The following is a 17650-nucleotide window of genomic DNA, read 5'->3' on the forward strand; positions in this document are numbered from 1 at the left end:
TGCCTACTTTTTCTTGAAGGCTAAAAGAAAAGTTGACTTAATTTACCCAAAAAAGAATTATTTTCTTATTTAGAAAATCAGCATAGTTTCCTTCTTTCTTTTACAGTATACAATTTCAGGCTTCAAAGAAATGGTTTTCTCCAATGCAAATAATTCCATAGGCAGATATTCGTTTACTTCTGTTCAGCTATGGCTGGAAAGACAAGTCTGGCTCCCTTATTCGGACTCCCTTGAGCCATTAAAAAAACTCTTATCAGCTCTAGTTAGCTAGGTATCATCTGTATGTATATTACCTATCTCTGTCACCTATCTAAAAATCTATCACCTGTTTTTCTATTATCTCCTCTTCTGTGCTTGATTATTTAATTAGTACCCTGAAAATGAAATAAAATAAAATAAGATCATAGAAAGTGTATTTCTTTCACCATATGACTGAATAGGAAAAATAATTCTTCTCTTGAGTATTTACTAGTCTCTGAGTCTATATGTGCCATAGGGCAAAATGACTGACAGTTTTAATTGACTCGGTTATTTAATTAAATGAAATGACTGGCTTGGTACTAATTATTGTTCTGTAGTATCAGAGAGGGTCAATTTTCCCACTGATTGAAATGCATAGTTCATCTTTTAGAGCAAAAGGGCAGAGAGAGAATAGTCATTCAGAGGTACAGATCAGAATCTTGGGTGGGGAGAGTAAGAAAGGAAGTTTGAAAAAACATTTTTAAAAAATTATCTTTGTTTTGCTTTGTTTTTAGACACGAAGTTAAATTTATTTTGAAATTTAAAATAACATTAAAAAAGAGCATGTGACTTCTCTTTTTATTAAAAGAGAGAAAGGAAAAAAGCGTGAAATAGGGATGGAAAGAATATGATGCCTGGTAAAGAAGATCTAGTATTCTTATAACCACTAAAGGTGTAATCAGGCTCAGCCTGTCCTGTGTATATTATGATGGCAAAGATCATCATTACTGCCATTGTGTCCATTTTCTTCCCCATGTCTATTTCATGAGAGATACCCACATTGCCTCTAAGTACTTTGCTCTAGGGCCTGAACCACATGTGGGCCAGAGCTGAGATGAAAATGTAGGACTTTTGAATATCCATTTCAGTTATTATTGTTGCTATGGCTTTTCCTTAGTTCTCAAATGTGTGTGTGTATGTGTACATTTTTCATTATTTATCAATAAAAGTACAGTTTGAATTAGTAATAGATACAATTCAGAGCTTAGCTCTTTTAGTATATGTTATTTCCAAGCTAAGTTATTGGTTTGGTTAAATTTTTTCAAATACTGAAAACTCAAATGTTCAAATGGTAAATCACAGAGAACATGGTAACTGTACAAATTGTTTAAACTCTTATGTAAAATTTGATAAGGTGTTTTACATAACTAATGAATTGACAAGGTCTTGTGGAGAAAACATTTCCAGATCGCAAACATACGCAACGGATTTAGTCAAACAATTTTTTTGGCAAGAATACTATGACTTTTGTAATCAGTTGTGAGCCAATGAAATACAAAGATGAGTCTAGTTAATAATCTACAATTATTGGCTAAAGAAGTATATTAGTGCTGATCTCCCTCTATTCATCCTATCTTTTCTCTTCTATCAACCCCACAAAGCTCTGGCACAATGAAGTGGGTGACTTTTATTTCCCTTATCTTTCTCTTCAGCTCTGCTTATTCCAGGGGTGTGTTTCGTCGAGATACACGTAAGAATTCTATTTTTCTACTGTTCAACTTTTATTTTATTTTCCTAGTAAAAGAAGGTTTCAGTAAACCTTGAATCTTTAATGAAGTAAGTTTTCCTTTACCATTTATTTTCTAGACTGTTATGATATTTTGTATTTGTGAACCCTTAAGAAGTTATCATATTTCTAACATCCTAGGTGAAACAAATAGTTTAGTAACTGTTATTTCCTATTGCACATGAGGGAACTTAGGCAGAGTGAATTAAACTTCACAGAATATAGTTGAAGATAGAATTCAAAACTCCAGATTCCCAAAGGTCTATCCACTGTACCTTAATTTATATAAAAAAATATAAAACCTGTGTTTTTAATCTTATAAGTAGAACTTGTATTTATATTTTTCATTTCAGACTGTCCTCTCAGTGGCTGTTAATAAACACTGCAAAGGCATTAGATCTTATCCAGGTTTGAATATAAAGCTATAAATATTTAATGATTTTTCAAATAGTATCATTTGAGATTAAATAACTCTTCTGCTTAAATGCAGAAGAAATAGTTCACCATCATCCTAAGATTTTCTGTTGGGAGTCAGAGCCCAATGTCTTGGAGCAAATGAATGCCTAAGTCAAGTGGAGAGAAACAAAAAAATAATATCTTAACCAGCTGTTTCTTTAGAATTTAAAGCAAATCTTTTTTTTCCCCTTTTTCCCCCCAGACAAGAGTGAGATTGCTCATCGGTTTAATGATTTGGGAGAAGAAAATTTCAAAGGCCTGTAAGTTAAAATATTTAAGAATGAAAATTTAACGTTTCTAATAGTATTGGTTATAATTTTGAAGTCCTTATATTCCACTGTCATCAGAGATTCTAGAACAGTACTGTCCAATAGGATTTTCTGCATTGATGCAAATATTCTATATCAGTGTAGTCCAATATAGTTGCCATTGGCCACATGTGGCTATTCAGTACTTTAAATATGACAAGTGCAGCTGTGGATCAAAAATTTAAACAGTATTTAATTTTAATTTATTTAAATATATATTGTCACTTATGGCTAATGGCAACTGTTTGGACAGTGTAGCCCTGGAACTCTTATATAACCTGCATGGTGGAAAGTTCCTTTCACAACTTGCTTACTAAATTCTTTTACCTAGCAAATAGTTCTGTGGTTTCTTGAGATGATTTTAATACATTTTAATCTAGTAAAAGTTGAGAAAATAGTTTATTTTTCAAGGTCTATCTCATTCTACAGCCTGATTAAATAAGATATGTGTGTGGTTCTTGTTTTTTGTTTTAAATAGTCAAAAGGCCAATGTAATGCCCCAGTCTTAACAATTAGGTCTATTTAGAATACATTTTGCTTACTTGCTCTATGTGTATGCATCTACTGACATGCACACACATATTTTTAATCGTGGTGGAAATATAATCATCTTTGCTTAGAAAGCCACACATACCTGGTTAGGCCTCAGATAATAGCTGATGTGAACAGGCTTTCTGGATAATAGTAAGAAAGATGTGTAAAATATAGAACATATACAGACACACTATTTGTTTTCTAGCATAGCAACCTACTGTATATTAAAATTTTATTATGCTACATTTTTCTATGTCCTTCGTTTCAGGGTGCTGATTGCCTTTTCTCAGTATCTTCAGCAGAGCCCGTTTGATGAGCATGTAAAATTAGTGAATGAAGTAACCGAGCTTGCAAAAACATGCGTTGCTGATGAGTCAGCTGCAAATTGTGACAAGTCACTTGTAAGTATATTCTGATTTTGAATAGTATTTCTTCTTCCTTTACGTAATCTTGAATGTTTAAAAAGAAAACAGATACCACTTTAGTTTTCTCAATTATTACTAAATGACCGTATTTGTAAGCAACGCTCAAAAGTGGGTATAGCCACTGTTTCTTCAATGATAGATATATTCTAGTATACCCACAATTTTAAAAACATTTCTTTGTTGAAACCACACACAAGAGTCATAGTGTTGGACTTCCCTGGTGGCGCAGTGGTTAAGAATCTGCCTGCCAGTGCAGGGGACACGGGTTTGAGCCCTGGTCCGGGAAGATCCCACATGCCGCGGAGCAACTAAGTCCGCGTGCCACAACTACTGAGCGTGCGCTCTAGAGCCCGTGAGCCACAACTACTGAGCCCGCGTGCCGCAACTACTGAAGCCTGCGTGCCTAGGGCCCGTGCTCCGCAACAAGAGAAGTCACTGCAATGAGAGGCCTGTGCACTGCAACGAAGAGCAGCCCCCGCTCACAGCAACTAGAGAAAGCCCATGTGCAGCAACGAAAACCCAACACAGCCAAAAATAAATTAAAAAAAAAAAGAAAAAAGAGTCATAGTGTTTTTAAATGGAAATTTTTTATTTGTAGAAGTTTCTTTTTAAAATTTGAAGTTAGATTTCTTTTCATAGAAGCTAATAATGATAGTATAGTTTTTATCTTCCAAAAGTACTCACCTGATCTCTGTGCTAACTTTGTTACCCGGGTAAAATAATAGTACAGCTATGTATTCCTCATTTTAGGGATATTCATATTTTTACATACAATAGAAAATCAGAACTTTGAACTTGTGATATTTTCAGATAGGTCTTTAATATAAGGATAGCTTTATGTTTCTCTCACCACTTAATCTATATATACCTTTCTGGGGACAAGGCAGTTTTTTATTTATCACTAAAGCCTTTCTTCCTCTTATTTTTCTCTATATGTACTTCTGCCTCAAGGCAGAATCAGTTCTTTAGCTACACACAATAATATTGCTCTAAATATGAATTTTAAAAATGTGTCTTTTTAAAAAAATTAATAAATTCTGTCTTGAGCAGCATATTTTCCCTAAAGTTATAATTACTTTCATAATAAAAATTAATGGGGACAGAAAGGATTCATTTAATGGAATATGCATTGAGGCAAATATTTCTAGAACAAAAAAAATCTATATTTTAATACAATAACAACTAATGCATGGTAGATTATGTTACTCCTCAGTTTTGAATGGTATCTACTAAAAAGCTGAACCTCTCAAAAAGGAGCATGTCAAATGAGAAACTATGTGAACACTTCCCTCCCTAATGTGAATTCACTTGCTACTTAGAGGATATTTTTCCTTGAGTTTTTATTATAATGATTGTTCTCCTAGCCTTTAGCCTCAGGTGGAAATAGGAGTTATGCTCATTCATTAAAGTCATTGTCTTTTTGCCCTTCTGTTTTATCCACTATAAGTGATAGTGTGACAGTTAATTCTTATGGAAATCACACATAGATGGTGAAATCAAGGGAAGCTCTCTAAATCTGAGAAAAATGTGGATTTTTATATGATTTACTAACCAAGGCTTACCAAGATATTAATTCCTTATACTATTCTTTGGGTATAAGGAAAACAAAATTCTGCCCAGCGATTTGACTCCTGCTCTCTTTCACTTAGCACACTCTCTTTGGAGATAAACTGTGTACAGTTGCATCCCTTCGTGAAACCTATGGTGAAATGGCCGACTGCTGTGCGAAACAAGAGCCTGAGAGAAATGAATGCTTCCTGAAACACAAAGATGATAATCCAGACCTCCCTAAGTTGAAACCAGACCCTGATACTTTGTGTGCCGAGTTTAAGGAAAACGAACAGAAGTTTTGGGGAAAGTAAGTAATCAGATTTTTAAGCTTCAAAATTAAAAATTATGGAATAGGTCAAGACTCATTATAACAATTACTATTATGAAAAATATTATCAACATTAAGACTTGAAGCTTTTGTTCTAATGACAATTTTCAAAGAAATAGTATATGATACTACAAAATTCTACGCGATGAAAAAGTCGATCAAAGATCTTTTGGAGTCCATCAAAACAGGATATGATCTGTATGAAAATATTTGAGGTTGACATGTATTAAAATATTATAAAGATATATATATTTAGTATTCTCAGAATTTATTTCATTTTAGTCAATAACATCACTGATATTTAACTAATTTACGCATGTGTATATATTTATATGTATATATATGTATAAGTTTAACATTTTCACTGACTCAAAGAGTGACAAAGCCAAGTTCATCACGTGCAAATTGAGCTTAACTGGTAAATTAGATGTCTTTAGATTTTGGAGGTTCTGGGGAGACTGTAGATTACAAATGTTCCTGCAATACTGTCTGCTATAGAAAAACGGCTGTCTGTTTTTTGTTTAAAACTTTAGATACCTATATGAAATTGGCAGAAGACACCCCTACTTTTATGCCCCAGAACTCCTTTACTATGCTCATCAATATAAAGGAGTTTTTGCAGAATGCTGCCAAGCTGCTGATAAAGGTGCCTGCCTGATACCAAAGGTATTCCCCAGAAGAAGAATAGAAGAACCAATTCATAATCAAATCTCAGTTTTGGGACATCTTATGGTTAGATTTAGGAAACCTAAGCCTCCAATAGAAACTTCTTTACATGGTCAAAAAAGCCTTCCTCCATCTTTTCCCCCGCAAAGATCTTTCACCTTTTTTGAAGGCCTATGTCTTCCACCTTCCACCTTCTAAGATTTGCCTAAGTGGATCTGGTAGAGGGAATCGCTGTGTATGTGTCTAAATATCCTGCCTCTTTTAATAGTGCAAGTTGCTATAGTGAAATACGGAAACTCATGTTTAAAATTACACAGCAAGGGAACACAGTTTTTGTTTCTCTTTTCATGAGACTTTTTTATTCGGAAGGGAATTTAAAGTAGGGGAGAATTTAACTGCATCTAGAAGCCTGGGTTTATTCATTCATTCCATAAATATTTACACTGCATTCTCTTTTATAGGGAGTTTATTGATGTTATGAGAGTTGGTGGAGGAGGCATTGAAATGGGTTATATGCAAAATTAAGAAGTCAGCAAAGTTCTGTTCCCTGGGATATTAGTGTACTCTGTCCTTCCACTTTTCCTTTCCGTTCCCTTTTCCCTAGCAACACCTCCATGCTGGTTCTTAACTACCTGGAGGTTTCCACTATGAGCAGACTAACTTTTCATCTTCCTACAGAACAAAATAGTTATTTGCCAATACTGATACTTGGGAATTTAGGGGTAAATTCTCTCTTTAAAATTCAATTTGGCATAGTCTCATCTGAGCTTATGAAGGGGTGGTCTGCGTAAAATTTTTCTTTTCTAATTTTTCCAAAATTGTTTCTTTTTGCAGATTGAGTCTGTGAGAGAAGAAGTACTGGCTTCATCTGCCAGACAGAGACTCAAGTGTACCAGTATCCAAAAATTCGGAGAAAGAGCTCTAAAAGCATGGTATTTTAAACTTAGTTTGCATTTTTATAATGATGTAAATGATGATGGTTCAGTTGACAAGACTGTACACTTGCATGTCATTTTACGCAGTGCTTTCACATATATCTTTTTGGTTATCTAAAAGGTAGAAATTTGACAGAGGTGAAAACCAGAGCATCAGTAACAATTTGTCATTATTTTTTTATCATATCTTTTCTAAGTAGTCAAAGAATCTAGAGGACTTTTTTGTTCTTCTAGGACAGGTGTTTAAACTCCCATGTATTTATAATGATTGTGATCTTAGTATAATGGTCCACTGTTTTTATAAAGCTGTAGTCAGGGTCTTTTATTTAATTTTATCTCCCCTCCACCCAATTATCTGAAGTGTCTGCTTGTCTTCTTATGTTCTGATAATTAATTTCAGCCATCAGGTTTTCTTCTCATTTTCTTGTAGCACCAGTTCTGCACTTAATGTCTTGTTTTTGCCTGGGCCTCTGTATTTATATTATTAGCTAGCTCTAGAAGCATCCTTCAGTATCTGAGCCAAGGAACTCCCCTTCTCCATCTCCCACACCCCCGCCACCAATCCCTCGCTTCTAGTCAACACGAACAGGAAATAAAATGAAAATAGATATTTTGCAAACTCTCTAGAAACTGGCACTTGAACTATCTTTGCCTGTCATCCCTACCATCTATACTGCCAAAAGCAACCAAATCAATAAACGAAACAACCTTAACATGAAATGATACATAGTTAAACAGGCTATGATTGGTTTGGGGGAAGAAGTGTCTTTTATCAGATTTAGGCAACTCCGAAATGATTTGGGAAAGCTTGTGGATATTAGCCTTTTACATCTTGTCAGTGAGCTGAGAGATTATGCTGAATCAATTTCTTGGTAAAAATATGCTGAATCAAAACTCTCAGATTTTGTAGAAGTTATGAAATTTCTTTTCTCAGAGACCTTTGGAAGTCAGGAAGAATGTGTTTTAGTTAATAAAAAAAAGGATAACTGGAATTTGTATGGCACTTCCCAGTTCATAAAATGCTTTTTTTTTTTATTATCTAATTTAATCCTCACAACAATCCTTTGGTTTAGCATGTTGTTGTGACTCTGTAGAGACTGAAGCTCAGAGAGGCTAAGTAACTTGCCTAGGGTCACACTGTTAATAAGCTATAAAGCCAGATCTGGAAGTCAGCTCTGGGCTCCAAACCTGATGCCTCTCAGCATGTTGCCTTTTTTAGAATCCCTCTTTGATTTCTGCTTTCATGAATTGCTGGACTTCTAACAACCATACACACTCCTACAATGGATAATTAGGCGCTAAGGAAACATTTTGCCCTAAGATAACAATTTGGTTCAGAATTAGCATTAAAATAAGAACTAATAAATCTTACAAATTATTTCTCTATGTTATTTTATCCTAAATTGTCTTGTTATACGTAATATTTTCCTAGTGCTTTCATATAAAATGTTGCCTGTTAATAATATTCTGATGGGAGAATTTTCTTCCTTAGGTCAGTAGCTCGCCTGAGCCAGAAATTTCCCAAGGCTGATTTTGCAGAGGTTTCCAAGATAGTGACAGATCTTACGAAAGTCCACAAGGAATGCTGCCATGGTGACCTGCTTGAATGTGCAGATGACAGGGTAAAGAATCCTCAGTATCCTTTTTGGTAACTTACTTGCTTAAGTTGGTAGAATCAATTTGTTTAGCATCAGAACAACTGAGAGTGGTTTGAAATAGTTTTCTATGCTCTAATTTGCTCAATACTTGCCTTGCTTTCCTTCTTTCTTTCTCTCTTCCTTCCTTCCTTTCTTTCTTTCTTCCTTTCTTTCTCTCTCTCTCTCCCTCCCTCCCTCCCTTCCTTCCTCCCTCCCTATCTTTCTTTCTTTCTTCCTTCCTCCCTCCCTTTCTTTCTCTTTCTTTCTTCCTTCCTTCCTTTCTCCTTCTTTCTTTCTTTCTCTCTTTCTCTCTCTCTCTTTCTCTTTCTTTCTTTCTTCCTTTCTTTCTATCTTTCTTTCTTTCTTTCATCCTACTCAGTAAGTGATCTGATAAACTCATTCAGTAATTTGTAATCCCTTTCATTCATATTCTAATTGAGAACAAAAGCTTAAAACTGAAGTAAGACAGTTACAAAGGTAGATTTCTAAGAAGATTTTTTAAGGAGGTGGGAGGAGTTGGAGAAAGGCTAGAATCTGAAGAGACCTTTGGAAATTATGTAATTTTTTGCTCTATATTCTCTCAACTGTCTGTGTTAAAAATACTAATATTTAGCATATCTCTTTTTCTCAAACTGAAAAATATGACCAAATACCAGAATCCTAATCTCTTAGGACACTTTCTGGAAAATTTAAGGCAGATATTTTACATGTGTAAGTAGGGTCTGTGACTATGATCTTGACTAATTTTTCAAAAATCTGTAACACTTTTTTTAGTTTTTTGGTTTCAAGATGCCTGCACTTAATTTGTGGGGAATATTTGGAAAAACAGTACTGAGTTTTAGTTTAAAATTTAAATGCTTTAACAGTAGAAATATAAAATTAATAAATAACTGATATGAGACCTTATTACTGACTAGTTTTTTTTCAAATCAAGTGGAAATGTTTTAGTAGTTCTATCTGTGTCTCTAGACTTAGCAGCACAGACTGAAAATATTCACAGAAGGCAGGTTGGTATATGTATGGTCTTAGAATACAATGAACTTGTTTTGCCAACATGGTAAAAGTCTAGGGAGGAAGCACAGCAATGCCAATTTACGTTGAACAGTTTCCATCAACTTGCTTGTAGGCGGATCTTGCCAAGTATATATGTGAAAATCAAGCTACAATCTCCGCTAAACTGAAGGAGTGCTGTGATAAGCCTCTGTTGGAAAAATCCCACTGCATTGCTGAGGTGGAAAAAGATGAGGTGCCTGAAAACCTGTCCCCATTAGCTGCTGATTTTGCTGAAGATAAGGAAGTTTGCAAAAACTATAATGAAGCAAAAGATGTCTTCCTGGGCACGTAAGTGGATAAGGAATGATCTTTCATAGTTTTATATGGTCTCAGGATTTAGGAAATTATTCTAGGCTTTCCTTTGGAATTGCTACAATCTTCATGTTGCCTACAATGTTTCTTTACTCTTTCTTCTCCCAGTCTTTAAACATTTTTGGAAAAAATTAATTTTAAAAATTGTCGTAAAATAATACATGCATATAGCAGATGCTCAATTAATAGAGAAGAGTACAAAGTAATAATAAAAGTTCATTTTTACACCTCCATTTCATTCCTTACTCCTTAGGAATATTTCTGGAAATGCCTGTAGAAATATTTTGTGTATACATAAATTATATACATATTATCCATTCATGCATTCATTCAAAGAGTATTTCTTGAACTTATATATCTGTGAATATATGTAATACATCTTTATGTCTCTATATCTATCTATCTATCTATCTATTGATATATCTGATGTCAGCAAAGAACTATAAAGAGAAGTAGAATGTTACCAGGTGCTTTATATTTGGTTAAAAAGACCAGAAATCTGGTAGCATGGCAAGGCAGCATTAAATGACAGCAATTAAATGACAAAATCGATGATTATATAAAGTCAGTAAGTGTAGTGATAAACTTTGCATTTTTATTGCTCAATTATAATAGTATTCTGTGCACTAAATAATATTTCATAAAATTATGTACCCATCAAAAATTTACTCATACAGAGAGGAAAAAAATTAAGAATATATCTCTATTTATCTATCAGAACCTTTTTGAGGTGTAGTCCGAATCAAACAAATTATACTTAATAGTAACGGGTGTCATTCCTCAGACATTTAATATGTGCCAGACCGCATGTGTTTCACATAGATTATGTCATGTATTTCCCACAGTTCACCTTATGAGATAGGTACTATTATTATCCCCATTCCACAGAGGAGGAAACAAAGTCTTGATAGTTTTAATAAGTTGCCTAAGGTGATATAATAAAATAAGTGGCAGAGCCAGGATTTGATAGCTTTAACTCTGAACCCCCAAGTCCTTAGCCACTAAGCTTTACTGCATGGGGTTTAGTCAAATTCAGACCTTTAGGATATGAGTTACTTTTGTGGTTAATTATGGGTTTTTTTTTGATGTTTTATTGACTTATTTATTTGTCTGCACCGGGTCTTAGTTGCAGCATGCATGTGGGATCTAGTTCCCTGACCAGGGATGGAACCCGGGCCCCCTGCATTGGGAGTGCAGAGACTTAGCCACTGGACCACCAGGGAAGTCCCAATTATGTGGTTTTTCTTGCTCATTTGTCCAACTAAATCTATTTTATTGTCATCTTTTAATTAGGTTTTTGTATGAATATGCGAGAAGACATCCTGAGTACTCTGTCTCATTGCTGTTGAGAATTGCCAAGGGATATGAAGCCACACTGGAGGATTGCTGCGCCAAAGATGATCCTCCTGCATGCTATGCCACAGTGGTAGGTTTCTGGAAGGAAAAAAAATATAGCTCTTTAACTGATGATTCTAATAACAGGAAAGAAAAATAACGCAAGAATGTTACATAGTGCAATTTAGATTTTTTCTTAAGATGGTTTCAACTCTGTGCTTTTAAACATTATAGGAATAATAGCCTTAAATAGAAAGATCAAAGAGAGCAATCTCTAATTTCACAAAATCTTGACCATGCTTTTTCTCCTTTTTACACTCCTGAGAACAAAATAAATTTAAATGTTAAGAGATTTAACTTAGATATAAAGAAAGTTAACCTCATTCCAAGTTTTATTAAGTATCAAGAATTAGTATCATAAGAAAGATTGTGAAATCTAGTACTTTAGAATATTTTCAAATCCTTTTTTGAGACAGTTTAGGAATGGTTTTACAAGAAATTAAGTGCAGAGAGGAAATCTGTTTTGAGAATATTTAGCATATTTCGCTATGCTAAAATAGAATTTTATCATGTTTGAGATATTTAGCACTCCTAGCACATATAGTGGTGTGCAAACTTAAGAATCAGAGGAAAGTCATTTTTTCCTCTACGAAGAAACTGGTTATACGCCAAGTGCCACACAGGAACTGATGACCAAGGTAAAATCTCTTATCTCAGAAAGCTCAGGATCCAACTGGAGAGATGGCTTAATAATGATGATACTTCCAATCATAGCCATCATTTATTGAGTTTTTACTATATTCCAGGCTATGTTTTAATTTCATTAGCTCAGGTGGTTTACAGAGCAGTTCTCTGAGGTGAGTACCATGTTCATCTCCATCTTAGAAATGAGGGTTCTAAAGCTTTGAGATGGGAAGTAAAGTTGCACAACTAGAACATGAGTCAGGTTGGCCTGGCTCAAACATCAGCAGTTGCACTCCAGAGTCTGAATGTTCTTAATCACTTATCTCATACGGTCTCATCAAATAAACAGTTTGGACATATTGTAATAGATTTGACATCAAAAATCTATTTTCATGGCTTTGGGCAGAAAGGAGGAAGGATTTCATTCTGCCTAGAAGGATGAAAAACAACCTGCATCTGGTCCTCAGGGAGAATGTTGTAAACACAATTCTTGTATTTTTCAGTTTGAGAAACTTCAGCCTCTTGTGGATGAGCCTCAGAATTTAATTAAACAAAACTGTGAACTTTTTGAAAAACTTGGAGAGTATCTATTCCAAAATGCGTAAGTATTTTGGCTTATTGACTAAATTTTTCATGTTCACTTAGTAAATATTTAAGCCAATTTATAGACCACCTATCAGAACTTTTTTTAAAAAATAAATTTATTTATTTTATTTATTTATTTTTGGCTGCTTTGGGTCTTCCTTGCTGCACACGGGCTTTCTCTAGTTGCGGAGAGCAGGGGCTACTCTTTGTTGTGGTGCACGGGCTTCTCATTGTGGTGGCTTCTCTTGTTGCAGAGCACGGACTCTAGGCATGCAGGCTTCAGTAGTTGTGGCTTGCAGGCTCTAGAGCGCAGGCTCAGTAGTTGTGGCGCACGGGCTTAGTTGTTCCGCGGCGTGTGGGATCTCCCAGACCAGGGCTCGAACCCATGTCCCCTGCATTGGCAGGCGGATTCTTAACCACTGCACCACCAGGGAAGCCCTATCATAGAACTTTTAATCTTGAAAATAAAGTATCATTTCTAATCACCCTCCATCAAGAAAGACCAGAGAAGATGAAATAAAATAGTTGATGGGATGAAGAGGCCTATATTTGAGTGCAGTTTAAAAAACTGGGCTCTTAAGTCTGGGAGGAAAAATATCAAATCTTGGGATATAAGAACTGAGGATGCCATTTGAAAGTTAAGAAATAGTTTATGAGCAAACAAAATATAGCAATGCTTCACAGAGCAGAAAATAGTAGGTCTTCAGTAGCAGTAGCTTAATAAGATGATGGATTAATGTCCCGATTAAATAGAGCCTTATCTGTGGAAGTTAAGACAGGAAGGGACACATCATTTAGTTATTTATTGTTCAGCTTACACATGTTAGCACTCTTCTACCTATAGGTGCTAGGAATAACAACAATGAACAAGACATAGTCTCTTCCCTTGAGTAGATTATGGTCATACATTGGCTTTCAATGGTGATTAGCATTCTTAGTAAATGATTATTACATGCTAGATACCACATCAGGTTGCTCGCATACTTTGTTCCTTTTAATTTAATCCTTGCACCATCCCTTTTGAGTCAGGTATATTTCCTTCCATTTCATGGGTGAGAAAATTCATCCGTGTCTTTCAAATTTAGTACAGTGCTGATGTATGTTAAGCTCTCAGTAGGGTTTATTGAAAGAAAGAAGCAATTAATAAATATTTTAATGTCACTGAATTACAGTAAGGTAAGCCACTTTCCTAAGATTATACAGCACAGGTGGATTCAAAGCTAGGCTTAATTAGTTGCTCAGGGCAAGGTCTTCTCCCACATTACCCCGCCAACCTGGAGATGATAATTTTATGAATGGAAAACCATCTTAGTGGATTTTGGCTAAGTGACCTCTGCTTGACCTGATGTGTTAGAAAAAGACAGTTTCTTGCCTGGCTGAAAACACATGGATTATGTTGTTATAGGCTCATAGTTCGTTACACCAAGAAAGTACCCCAAGTGTCAACTCCAACTCTCGTGGAGGTCTCAAGAAACCTAGGAAAAGTGGGCTCTAGGTGTTGTAAACATCCTGAATCAGAAAGAATGTCCTGTGCCGAAGACTATGTGAGTCCTTTAAAATATAATAAAGTTAATAATGATGAATTTTTGCTTTTAGATATTGACAAAGCTAACTTTCAGAAGCAAGGGTGGGCTAATGTGTGTGTGTGTGTGTGTTTGTGTTTTGTGTATATGGTAATGGCAGCCAGGATTTGGTCACCTGTATTATCCTGACCATCAGAAAGAGGTTTTAGATAAGATTCCAAAAATGATAAATTGTTTTGAAAAACTTCTGTGAATTTTTAATGTTCCATCCTGGGATTTTCTAAATTTTTACTTTCTTTGGATCTTTAATGTATCAGTATAAGACTATTTCTTCCCGACTCCAAGACATGTATCAGGATTCACCTCAAATTATTTAATCAATTATTTTCTCAATAAATTATTCTTAAAGTGTAGACATATTTAATTAAAAGAGAAGACTTTTCAAAGTCCCTTACTACTTGTAGTTCTAAAAATAAGCAAATCGTTGCCTCAAATCAACCTAGGATTCAATGTTGCTAGTTAAAATATAACATTTGTTTTGGTCCTTTGGAAGGTAGGAGTTCATGGAAAACTTTTCATTATGCTTCCTTTGAACTTCTGCTCTCCTGCCTGATTTTAGCTGTCCTTGGTCCTGAACCGGTTGTGCGTGTTGCATGAGAAGACACCAGTGAGCGAAAGAGTTACCAAATGCTGCACGGAGTCCTTGGTGAACAGACGGCCATGCTTTTCTGCTCTGACAGTCGATGAAACATATGAACCCAAAGCTTTTGATGAGAAAACATTCACCTTCCATGCAGATTTATGCACACTTCCCGAGAATGAGAAACAAATCAAGAAACAAATGTGAGGAGTACTTCATTACTGCATGTGTTTGTAGTCTTGATAGTAAGAATTGTAAATTAAAATGAGCAACTTTTCCTTAAGTAGTGATTATATACCTTAAGTACTTAAGTATTGACCTTATGAAGCAGATAAAAGTGTCAAGAATAAAATGCATAGCATTTTGTTTTCTTAGCAAAAGAAAAAAAAAACAGTACCATTCAGAATAATCTTGTGGATAAAAGCTGCAGTAGAATAACAGTTTAGGCTAGGTCCAGTAGAAAAAACTGAACTGATGCATTTTTGCAGATAGCAAATTAGTTAGTAGAAATCATATGAAAATTTAATTCTAGGCATGAATGGTTATTTTCAGTTTGTTCTATGGCAACGCACAGACAAGGCAACCCCTCAAGATCTGACTTTTGAGAATGGAACTTGGATTAAAAATATCTGGGATTTTGAGTTCTGAGGCATGACTCCGTATTGCTGTCACAAGGGGTTATAATTGCATGAAATTTAGCAACATAAATTTGCTATTATCTCTGGTGGATTCTGATCATGGACATAGACTTAAAAGTAATATTGCAAAACCTGTCATGCCCATATGACTCTTTCTCTAGCACTATTTTCTCTGTAGATGTCAGTGAAAGAGAGCCACCCACTCCCATGAATTGGATAGTTTTATTTCCTATGGCCGCTCCACTATTACCTTTGAATGGGGCAAATTACAAAAACCAAATATAAAGATTCTCAGATTAGAAACTTTTTAAATGGAGCCCAAGATAAGTAAGTTTTTCAGGATCATTTTTAACTCTTAAATTTTTAAAATTCCATATGGCATAACTTCCAAAATCTGAATAACATATAAATGCAATGACATCATCCTTTCCAGTGATTTACTGAAGAATGATTTGTTGAGATTTACTGACACTACAAATGTTGAGCAATTTACATTGATTACTTAATTTGATCCTGCCACTGACCCTGCGAAGGTGCATTTTATTATCCTCATTATGCAAATGAGAATATTGAAGCTTATAATGGTAAGCCTGGGCCTCAGGTCCAGAGTTGTCTGGCTCTAAGACTTAGAATCTTAAGTAGCAGTGCTACCATTTTTACCATCTCCATTTTTCTGTAGTGAGTAAACCTTTTTTTCCGTTTTTTTTTGTTTGTTTGTTTTTTGTTTTCATTCAAATGCAGTGCACTTGTTGAGCTGGTGAAACACAAACCCAAGGTAACAGAGGAACAACTGAAAACTGTTATGGCGAATTTTGCAGCTTTTGTAGACAAGTGCTGTGCAGCTGATGACAAAGAGCCCTGCTTTGCTCTGGAGGTACTGGAGTTGTTTGTCTTCATTTTCATATGTCTAATTTCCTTTGCTGTTGCATTTGATCAAGCTAGGGGTTAGTGGTTGAAGTATCTGAAAGACATTATGTGCAAGTAGAACAGGAATCTTATTCTTCATACAATTGTCTTAGCAAATGACTGATATAGCTCTTTTTTCTTTTAAATCTCCTGCTGCACTGTAGTTTATTACTAAGTGTTTGTAATGTTTGTTCTGTTTCCAAAGTTGTGATGTTTATGAATATAGATAGAAATATTTCTAAAGCCTGAGATCTTTTGGTAGAGACATCATCAAACCAAAACATTAATTTATTTAAACATTTTCTTGAAAATGCTGGTTTGTGATTTGGTTGAATCTGAATGTTTATTTTACAGGTTAGTGGGGAAATTTATATTTAGATGTCTGAATCATTTAATATTCCCCCTATGACTTGACAGTAATTTTTTTATTCCTTTGGGGACAATGATGCTGGTGAGCTTCCTTCTAGAGATTCTAGTACTAAACTGTTATTAAGGGATGTGATGTACATAAAATTACTTTGTGATCACAGTGGCTGTATAAATGTTACTTTTTTATCCTAGTAGTGGTGCTAATATTTTCCCCACATCTGTCATTTCTTTGTATTTAGGGTCCAAAACTTGTTGTTTCAACTCGAGAAGCCATAGCCTAAAAAGAACACAACCACAAGCATCTCAGGTAACTACACTTTAGATTTTTTTTAAAAACTAATTTTAATGGTTATTATTAAAATAGCAAAGATCAACTGACCAGTGCTAACCACTGTCCTAAACTCATTATATATATTAACTTCTTTACTTCTCAAAATAGTTGCCTGAGTTGAGTACCATTATTATTCCCATTTTGCAGATGAGAAAATGAAGGCATAGATCAAGAAATAGGTTAAGTAATTTACCCAAGGACTACCCAACCAGTGAGAGGCGGAGCCAAAATTAAAAATTCAAACCAGAGCTTGAGAGTTAACCACTGGCCTATTCTGACCCAATGTGACACAGAAGACAGAGTCATTCTACTAAGTACTGGCTCAGCAGTGGGAAACTTCAGGCAATAGGCTGGACCATATGAAAGTGCATTTTTGTATGTACAAAAACAGTTCCAATATCAATGATTTCACATGGTTCAACCATATAGCTCAAGAACAAATTCATTTCATTTGAGAATATGATAGGTCTACTTTATGTGAACTTTTATTACAAGTAAATAATTTGCTACTAAGTTTCCAATGTGTCAACATGCTGAGCTTTAAGAGAATTTCTCTTCTTGTGACAAAAAGGCCCACTTTAAAATTTAGATGTTTGAACATAAACATTTTTTACCCATTTTGGTATAGTATTTTGGGGGAAATTATAATAAAAAATAGAATGAACTTCCTTTTTGAAACAATTTGTC

The 17650-nt window shown here is 34.9% G+C and overlaps 1 protein-coding gene across 7 annotated transcripts in view; it reads left to right on the top strand.

The window, feature by feature from the left end:
* ALB (albumin) overlaps nucleotides 1-17650 on the top strand; it is a 136170-nt gene that overhangs the window by 117716 nt on the left and 804 nt on the right. For 6 of the 7 annotated variants that reach the window (XM_061192375.1, XM_061192373.1, XM_061192372.1 and 3 more), the window contains 14 exons: nucleotides 1674-1711; nucleotides 2406-2463; nucleotides 3314-3446; nucleotides 5120-5328; nucleotides 5883-6015; nucleotides 6850-6947; nucleotides 8443-8572; nucleotides 9714-9928; nucleotides 11246-11378; nucleotides 12475-12572; nucleotides 13962-14100; nucleotides 14699-14922; nucleotides 16099-16231; nucleotides 16872-16939. In XM_061192375.1, coding sequence (XP_061048358.1) covers nucleotides 1674-1711; nucleotides 2406-2463; nucleotides 3314-3446; nucleotides 5120-5328; nucleotides 5883-6015; nucleotides 6850-6947; nucleotides 8443-8572; nucleotides 9714-9928; nucleotides 11246-11378; nucleotides 12475-12572; nucleotides 13962-14100; nucleotides 14699-14922; nucleotides 16099-16231; nucleotides 16872-16913 — 1783 coding nt within the window. In that variant the 3' untranslated portion in view covers nucleotides 16914-16939. Of the gene's footprint in view, nucleotides 1-1632; nucleotides 1712-2405; nucleotides 2464-3313; nucleotides 3447-5119; nucleotides 5329-5882; nucleotides 6016-6849; nucleotides 6948-8442; nucleotides 8573-9713; nucleotides 9929-11245; nucleotides 11379-12474; nucleotides 12573-13961; nucleotides 14101-14698; nucleotides 14923-16098; nucleotides 16232-16871; nucleotides 16940-17650 lie in introns of those variants that run through there. The other variant, XM_061192370.1, reaches the window with a different exon arrangement.

Source organism: Eubalaena glacialis, chromosome 5 (genome assembly GCF_028564815.1).
Source record: "Eubalaena glacialis isolate mEubGla1 chromosome 5, mEubGla1.1.hap2.+ XY, whole genome shotgun sequence".
NCBI classification, from domain to species: Eukaryota; Metazoa; Chordata; class Mammalia; order Artiodactyla; family Balaenidae; genus Eubalaena; species Eubalaena glacialis.